General features: G+C 40.2%; 1 protein-coding gene across 8 annotated transcripts in view; it reads left to right on the top strand.

Moving 5' to 3' along the window:
• huwe1 (HECT, UBA and WWE domain containing E3 ubiquitin protein ligase 1) overlaps positions 1-9,606 on the top strand; it is a 144,938-nt gene extending 135,332 nt beyond the window's left edge. For all 8 annotated transcript variants that reach the window (XM_060938489.1, XM_060938492.1, XM_060938495.1 and 5 more), the window contains 5 exons: positions 234-339; positions 427-544; positions 661-842; positions 8,348-8,538; positions 8,722-9,606. In XM_060938489.1, the coding sequence (XP_060794472.1) occupies positions 234-339; positions 427-544; positions 661-842; positions 8,348-8,538; positions 8,722-8,824 (700 nt within the window). In that variant the 3' untranslated portion in view covers positions 8,825-9,606. The remainder of the gene's footprint in view (positions 1-233; positions 340-426; positions 545-660; positions 843-8,347; positions 8,539-8,721) is intronic.

The raw sequence follows: 9,606 nt of genomic DNA on the forward strand, positions 1-9,606 counted from the left end.
TTTGATGATGATTTTTTTTTTTTCTCTTTTACACGAAAACACGATTACTCATGGATGACCTGGTTCTGATTATATAGTTTGGTATTTGTCATAGTTGTTGATGCGAAATTTCACAATAAACAAATTGTTTTTAGGATGTCGGACTACAAGTGTAGAATTTTCGTTAAGTGTTTCATTGCGGTACTGACCTCGTTACGTCGCAACTGAACGGCTGTGTTGATATTTTTCCGCAGATACACTGATATGGAGAGTGAGGATTATCCTTTCTTCCAAGGCCTGGTCTACCTACTGGAGAACGATGTGTCCACGCTGGGCTACGAGCTGACGTTCAGCACTGAGGTACTGCTTATAAAAACTACCGACTGGTGATTATGTATGTAGACACAGAACAGGTAGACAGAAACGTTCCCTTCCCTTCTTTGGCAGGTCCAGGAGTTTGGCGTGTGTGAAGTGAGGGATTTAAAGCCCAACGGGGCCAACATCCTGGTGACTGAAGAGAACAAGAAGGAGTATGTGCACCTGGTCTGCCAGATGAAGATGACTGGTGAGCTTTGCATCCGCAACCCTGGGCCTCAGCACGTGCACGTTCTGCAGGTTTTCAGCAAATCGGGAAGTTGATAAAATGCCTAACCTAGTTCTTTCCTCCTGTTGTGGCTGAAGGTGCGATTCGTAAACAGCTGGCAGCTTTTCTGGAAGGCTTCTATGAGATCATCCCCAAGAGACTCATCTCCATCTTCACAGAGCAGGAGCTGGAGCTGCTCATCTCAGGCCTACCGACCATTGACATTGATGATCTTAAGGCCAATACAGAGTACCACAAGTACCAGTCCAGCTCTATCCAAGTAGGTCTACACACAGGGTTTAAAATTCCACAGGTCGTTGGGAGTAGAGCGGTCACGTCTATAATAATAAGTTAAATGTATATAGCGCCTTTCAAGAAACCCAAGGACGCTTTACAATTATAGACTAAGAATAAATAAATAAAAATAATAAATAATAATAATTAAAAAGTAAAAAGTCCACTGAGTAGGGGTCAGGATGTAATTCCCGTGGTGTAGCAGCCACAGTCCCACCAAAAGGCGCACGAAAACAAGTCCCACATCTCCAGCACCGACGCCGTCAGCAACATCGCTCGAACACCACGCCATGGATCCACAAAGCAAGCAGAGAAGCTCCGCCACGCAGAGCGCTGGTGTGTCCCAAACCGCCTGCACAGCCACCATGACACCACTGAGCAACATCGCTCGGAACATCACGCCAAGCGTTAAAGCGCAAAGCGCTGGACAACCACGATGTAAAATGAGCAACGAGCTCACTGCGGTCTACAGCTGGGAGCGCAGGCATCACCCACGGCGAACCAAGGCCTGGAGGGAACCGACGCCCAAAACTGGGTCCGGAGCTACACCACAACCGGCGGACAAAACACTCAAACAAACATCAAACTACACAAACACACAGAAAAAAATAAATAAATAAAATGAAAATAGAAAAAGTAGTGCTGTCAAAAATGTCGCGTTATTAACGCGTTAACTTGACTCAATTTTAACGGCAATAATTTTTTTTATCGCGAGATTAACGCTCTGTGACATGATGTAGGTTTTTCATAAGCTTTTGAAACTGCCAGGAACTTGGAACAGAGACTTTGCTTTGAAAAACGATAGCAGCTAGCCACGCCCCGCACAGCCAGAGTCCTCTGCCCTCCTCCCTCAAAGAACCAGCGCGGGCAGGGCGCGCTAGTAGAGATGGGATTTATGGCTCTTTGATGGGATCCGCATCTTTGTGATCCGTTCTTTGAAAAGAGCCGTTCAAAAGACTGGCTCATTTGGCTCTTTTTAAATATTTATTCAGTTTTAAGAAGACAGCGTCTAAAGAAGCCAGATCCCTCTGAACTGTAAACTCAACGCTATCCCAGAAATCCTTCCTGTAATATGCAAATTTGGCCGCCTCTGATTGGACAGCGCGACGCATCAACAGGCAGAAAGTGTAAAAGTACAAAATGTGTTAAGTGAGCTGAAACAGTAAAGATCAGGTTCAATGCAATATTTATCAACGAACAGCTTAAACTTAATATAATAGTGTACTTTATATTATAATCAAGCATGTCAAGCCTACCGTCACTGTGTAACCTCTCTCTCAAGCAGTAGATCACTTCACTCATGGTTCTCTTGTTAGTCTCGGGACGAAGAGCCACAGTGCTCAGCTTAGGTTTCACTTTGCAGTGGCTGTGTCAAGATGTGTTATGCTTTGCAATAAGAAAAACATTGGTACAAAACAAGCCCATTCACTTTTTTATGCTGGTAAGAGAATTACAATGGTTTTTCGTGTGACAAAAATGTGCGATTAAATTGCGATTAATCGCGAGTTAACTATGACAGTCGCGACATTAATCGCGATTAAATATTTTAATCGCTTGACAGCACTAAGAAAAAGAAAGAAAATAAAAAAAGCTCTGGTGAGAAGCGGCAGCCAGAACGCGCACGACGTACTCTCAAACGGAAACGGGAAAAAAAAAGGAAAAAAAAATTGATCTATATCAATTTGCAGTTTGTTTCAAGTACATTTGAGGAGTAATGAACCTGCAATTCGATACTGCTACAGAAAGTGAACGCACCTTTCTTTTTCTTTCTTTTCCCCCGCCCAACTGATTTAAGAGCGCACGCGCGCGCACAAAAGGCAGGGCATAAAATGTGATGCAGTAGAAAACAGAAATCCCTCCACCAAAAGCTGAAATGAATATCAGTTGGTACAAAAAATATTGCGGAGGGTTTCTCTGGTTTCATTTTACTATGCAGGCTGGGGAGGAGATGTGATCTGTTCTCAACTGATGACGTCTGAGTCAAATGTACAAGCAAAGTGTAGTGCACAAAAAATACGATGTACAAACTGCCTGTTCTACTGCATCCCCAACTCGTACAGGGGTGGGTGGGGTTTTATTATTTTTATTTTTTTTTAAATGTGGTTATGATGATATTTAAAAAATATTTAGAAAGTGACAGCTCAGTGTTAATCAGATGCATGCGAGGGAGGATGATGCGCCAAGATATGAAGTTAATCTTTGAGTGGTGAATATATTCACGAGTGAAAATATTTTCAACATGAGAAGATAAACTTCATATCTTCGCGCCACCGTGTAATGTTCTTTCTATTATATGGACACATCCACGAAAAAATACGGCAGTTAATCAGAAGAATTTGAATGTTAAACCGGGTCACCATTTTAACAACTCGCGTCCAGTCAGCAGGAAAACACTGAGAATGATGTCATCAGAGTGAAACGTTGGAATTATTCTATCCACATTCACTGGATATGAGCAGTCGCGCACTCTGATGGGCTACTCTACGATGAGGCTATCAGCTCATATACCGCGAGTAGAGAAAAACAAAATGGCAGTGCATGTTGCTGAAACAACTGAGGATGAAATAAACACTCAAACAAAACCCGAAAAAATAAACACAAAAAAGCAGCAAAATATGGAATAAAAGTATTTGTTGGTAAGAACTTTTTTTTTTCGCAGTCCGGTTTCCATTCGATCGTATGCTCTGATTGGTCCGTGAGCGGTCCGGAATCCTACAATACGGACCCCGGTTACGGACCTTTGGCGACTTGTTCGTTCACAACAACAAACATAGTAGCAATTATTTTGTCAACATTTATTTTCGCATTTCTCAGGAGAATAGCATTAATTTTACAGCATGGATAGCGAAAGCGAGTTTTACTACCCTGAGGAAGAAGAAATAAAAGAAAACATTTCAGGAGAAAGCTCAAAACATGCAACTGTTGCTAACGTCAAGCAAAAACATGGCTGAATCCTGAATGACTGACTGAATTTTGTATAAATAGGGGACTACATAGGTGGCAATTTTTTTTTCTTTTTTTTTCCCCTCCCCGCCATGGAAGTGCACTTGTCTACCGAGGAGGAAGCCATTTACATTACAGCCATGAATGAGGATTCAAAATGGCGGCTCGGCTCGGTTTTCCCTTTCAGGTGCTCTCGTTTTCTGTTAGAATTTGGTAAAGAAAAAATAAATATATTATTTACCAGCTTAAGGTCGGTCCGTATGGTGAAATACCGTGACCTCCAGGGCTTTGAACCGGAATTTTTTTCCTATTGGTTCGTTCCGAACAGAAACGGAATTTTAACGTTTCCGGTTTTGGGTTCCACCATTAAATAGACGTTCCCGAACCGGTTAGAACAAAAAAATTTAGTTCCCGGAACGGTTAATTACGTTCCCTGTTAGCGGTTTAACAAATGGCTATAAAATTATGTCTCTGTCTCATCCGGCTTAAGCCAAATGTAGGCTAATTCTATTACAACCTTCATTAAATAAGACAAGAAATAATTCAAAACAATTATTATTTCAAATGTTGGTGATTTGGATTCTCAGTATGTCTTCCCATCTACACAAACAGAAAAAGTGCCAAAAATGAAAGATAATTCGTTTAGTGTGTTACCAAAGGCTAGTCAGGCCCTATACAGGGCTACCGCATGACGTCACCGCGCCGCGAGATTTTGTTAGGCGCCATATTGGAAGACCAAGTACACATCTATGCAAGTACATACATACATAAAACAAACTACACCTGAAATGTAGCCAGGGCCGGTTCTGCCCTAACCTGGACCCGGGTGCAACATCGCGCAAACCCCCCCCCCCCCCCCCCCCCCCCCCCCAAAAAAAAAAAAAAAACAGTCTAAATCAGGACAACCATCACATAACTATAACTATAAACATTTTATATCAACTATTTTAACTAAATGGGCTATAATAAATAAGCCTGCAGGCAGCCACGGCGGGCTGCCTCAGAAAACTAACCATTCAATGACACAACTGAAAGCCTGCAGCCACAGCGGGCTGCCTCAGAAAACTAACCATTTGTCCTACCTTAAAACTCGTTTTGCATTTTCTGCCTCCTTTTTTGTATTTTCGACCCTCCGTTTATTTTCTTTCCTTTTCTGAAAACCCGATTTGTGTCCAGACATTTTGTTCTGCTACCAACGAACTAACTCGTCAGGTCTCGTCTCTCGAGCCCGCGATGATTCCCGTGGGAGGGGCAACAACTGATACATTTTTACAAACAGCCAATAGGGAGGTTGCAATGTTCAGGCTCTTCTTTGCTCAGACACTCAGTAATGCATTTACTCACTAGCAGTCCACCTTCCCGCTCTCTCCATTCAATCAGCGAACGTCACACAGGAAGTGAACCCCAGCGGGTCATAGAAACTTGCGCAGGAGAAGAATGGCTATTTGTAGGCTACAGAAACTTTGAGGAACGAAATAAAAACCGGTATTAACCGGTTACCATTACTTTTAATAAGCGTTTCTGTTCCAGAACATAAAAAATAATAAAGTTTCTGGTTTCGTTTCTGTTCCATGTGAAATAGAAAAAGTTCCCGGTTTTCGTTCCTTGAACCGGTTCAAAGCCCTGGTGACCTCGGCCTTAAATACTGACCTCGGCCCAGAGGGCCTCGCTCAGTACTTTCAAGACCTCAGTCACGGTATTTCATGATACAGACCTCCCAGAAATAAATTTTATATATATATATATATATATATATATATATATATATATATATATATATATATATATATATATATTTTTTTTTTTTTTCTTCTTTCCCTCCCCAAGAATAATTGTAGCATTTTTCACAAATTGCTCTGGTCATTTGATTGATTTGATTTTGCTTTATTCCGAACAGTAAAGAAGAAAGATTTTTTTTAAAAAATTAATAAAAAATAGAAAATGTAATCATCAAAACATCGTCATAAACAGAATAGCGTAGCCACAAGGCGATAACATAATAATGTTCAGAAAGGATTCTGAAGAAGTAAATAACTTATCAAATCCTAACCCTCTATACCACCGCTAATCAAACGTCACTTTCCACCATAATAAACTATATATACAAAAGAAAACAAAAGCAACAAACAAAAAGAAAACATCCAACATACCAACATGGTATAATATCGATCAAATCATATATACAGATACTTGTTATACATATATACGTACATACAGTACATACATGTACACATCTATCTATATATAATCAATCAATATCAGTAGAATGTTATTGTAACTCCTCCTCCCTATACCTCATAAAGATCTGTTCCTTATACCTTTTTTTGAACTGCTTTATAGTTGAACATTTCATGAGCTCCACATTCAAACTGTTCCATAGCTTTACTCCACAAACGGAGATACTGAACATTTTTAACGTTGTCCGAGCACTGAGAATTTTAAATTTCAATTTCCCCCTAAAATTATAGCCCCCCTCTCTATCCGAGAACATTATTTGGATATTCCTTGGTACTTTATAATTCCTTACTTTGTACATTACTAAGGCAGTTTTATATTCTATAATATCCCTGAATTTTAAACATTTTGAATTTAAGAATAGTGAATTAGTATGATCTCGGTAACCAGCACTATGAATTATTCTTATAGCTCTTTTTTGAAGTATAGTTATTGCATGAAGTGAACATTTATACGTATTTCCCCACACCACTGAGCAGTAATTTAAGTACGGTAAAACCAGGGAACAGTAAAGAATGCGGAGTGAATTATAGTCCAGGACGTGCTTAGCTTTACTCAACACAGATATGCTTCTTGATGGTTTCATTAGTATGTATTTTATATGTGATTTCCAATTAATTCTATCATCTATTATTACCCCAAGAAATTTATTATTAGAAACTCTTTCAATATCAACACCATCTACCTGTACATTTATTGCCTTATTTATTTTATAATTATTAAATAACGTGATTTTTGTTTTAGACAGATTTAATAATAATTTATTTCGATCAAACCAACTTTTTAACCTGCACAGTTTCACTGGTTTGTTAATAGGAAATGGTTTTGTCAAGCATTTTGTATAAAGTTTTTATTTTTTGAATTTTCTAAAAATAAAAATGCTCAAAATCCAGTGAATGTGGATAGAATAAAACAATTATTCCACTCAGTCTCGTCGTACATGGCTTGCAGCCAACTCGGCGCTTCGATTTTTGTGGAATATATTTTGCTAGATGTCACTCAGATCTGCGATGCATTTCATATGAAATACAAGTTTTTCAACATGAGAAGATAAACTTCATATCTTCAAGCCAACGTGTGATTTTTCTTGTTATATAGACACATTCAGAAACAAAATGTCCGCAAATTTATCAAAAACAATTCATCGATTTCCTCACGAGTGAGGATATTGGAAAATGTTAAGGCCAAAAAAAAAAAAGTGTGTTTCCAGTTACGTAGATTTCAAAACTAGGGTCAGTAGGCAGGCTTTTTTTTTTTTGAATTTTTTTTTCAAGATGGCTGCCATAACCTATATTTAGACAGGAATAATTTCACAAATATAATGAATTTCTTTGCAGGTCACCTGAGTTACCACCTTCTGATGAATCTGATGCAGCATGAGACACCTTTTAACATTAATTTTTCTGTAAATATAACAGCTCAATACACCATGAGAGAGAGAGCGAGCAGCCCCGCCTCTCTCTGCTCCGAGTGCAGCTCGTCGCCTTGGTAACGGTGCAGGGAAAAGACACAATATAACAAGCAAAGAGCGCTTTTTCTCAGAGTTCCCTCTCCTCGAACAACGCTGATTTACACGGAAACGAAAGGAGCTATTCACAAAATTCTTTCACATTGAGTGCTACAAGGCTCCCATGAACACATTAATGTAATTTTTTTTTTTTGTCCCTAGTGTAAAAAATGTGGACACTAGAGCGAGTTAAAAACAAGTGACTTTTCTGATTTTGCAGTAAAAGCGCTGCCACGTTTATAATGTGAGTCTATGGGAGAGCGCGGCTGTCCTCTCCTTACTTTCAGGCTTCTCATTCAAAAACTGTAAGTCCTATCGCTCAGGTAGACACTTGTCTTGATTCACACAATGTGTGACTACAACTTTTGAGAAAATTGTGGCTGAGAAAACAGTTTAAATGAGAAAGTTAGAGCTTTTTTTTTTTTTTTTTTCAAGCTGCCTACACTCTAAACTCCTCAGCCGGCGCTTGTGGAAAGCCCTGATTTTCCCAGTGAGTGACAAAAACTTCCGGTTCACGCGGTTGGGTTATATGTAAAAGTCGCGACTGGGGAAAAAAACGAAAAAAAAGTTTAGGGTCGGGCGGTACGGATTAGGGTCGGTCGGGTAACCGGAAACACACTTTTTTTTTTTTTTTGGCCTAATGTCCTGGATGTAGTTCATTTGAAAAATACGAGTGGTGCGTTTCCCAGTAAAACGATCGTGTCAAACTCTGTTCATATTTGTTGAGAACTCGTTTCTCATCCAACCTAAAGTTTCAAGCGCATGCTGAGTGGTTCTGGGGTAAATATCTTCCTTTGCTTGTGCAGATTCAGTGGTTCTGGCGTGCACTGCGCTCCTTTGACCAAGCAGACCGTGCCAAGTTTCTGCAGTTTGTCACAGGCACGTCCAAAGTGCCTCTGCAGGGCTTCGCTGCACTCGAGGGCATGAACGGCATCCAGAAGTTTCAGATTCACCGCGATGACCGCTCCACCGACCGCCTGCCCTCTGCACACACTTGGTAAACTATAAAAATAATGCATCTGCCATACAGACTTTTTTTTTTTAATGAACCAAAAAGATAAAGCTGTCATGGCTCTCAACTACATTTCAACATGTATTTGATTTTATGTATTTTAAATGCTGAACATATAATTACTGAGAAGCCGTTAACGGCTTTGTGGTCCGTCTCCTCTCTCTGCAGCTTTAACCAGCTGGATCTCCCAGCCTACGAGAGCTATGAGAAGTTGAGACACATGCTGCTGCTGGCCATTCAGGAATGCTCAGAGGGCTTCGGACTGGCCTAAGGACTTTCCTCAATCCACATACGCGTGCACACACAAACACACACACACACACCTGACACTGATTTAGACTCACATAATGTTAACTTATGACACACACCGACATATTCACACTATTGTAGAGACGGCCAAGACCTACTTCTTTCTAATCCATGTAAAAGGACGACTGAGCGAGCGAAACAGAAATATTGACATTGCCTACTACACACAAAGCCTCTGACTGACACACAGAACTGTATTTTTGGTATATTCGTGTGTCCCCCCCCATCCCAATTAAAATGCTGGCCTGAGAGATGGTCTGGAGGATTTATGTGGACTAATACAAAGACGTTTTCCCATTTAGTTTTTCTCTGTAAAGAAAAAAAAAAGGTTTGGGAGTTTATTATGTTTAATCATTTTTGTTCCTCTCTGGCTGTTGAAATAAGATGGTTGCTTGTGTGTGTGTGTGTGTGAAAAGGATGGTTATCAAACTTGGGGGTGGGTCGAAGAAGATTGTCCTTTGTTGCTAATGTGTGACCTCACTAGCTTTGAAAATGGGGAGCCGAGGGGCGGGGCGGGGAGGGGGGTTGGAGTTTAGAGTTTTGATGAACTTGCAGAAATGCAGGGACTTTTCAAAAGGTGACATTTTTAGGCAACTTTTGTGGTATTTTTGGGAAGGATCACACAGATTAGTGAAAGTGAAGGACTGATAAGAACCACGGGCCTTCTGACATGTGGTTATGAGACTGCTGAAACAGCAGCTAAACAGAGAATAAATTGCTACATAAATAAATGCATAAAATGGA

Source organism: Neoarius graeffei, chromosome 13, assembly GCF_027579695.1.
Source record: "Neoarius graeffei isolate fNeoGra1 chromosome 13, fNeoGra1.pri, whole genome shotgun sequence".
NCBI classification, from domain to species: Eukaryota; Metazoa; Chordata; class Actinopteri; order Siluriformes; family Ariidae; genus Neoarius; species Neoarius graeffei.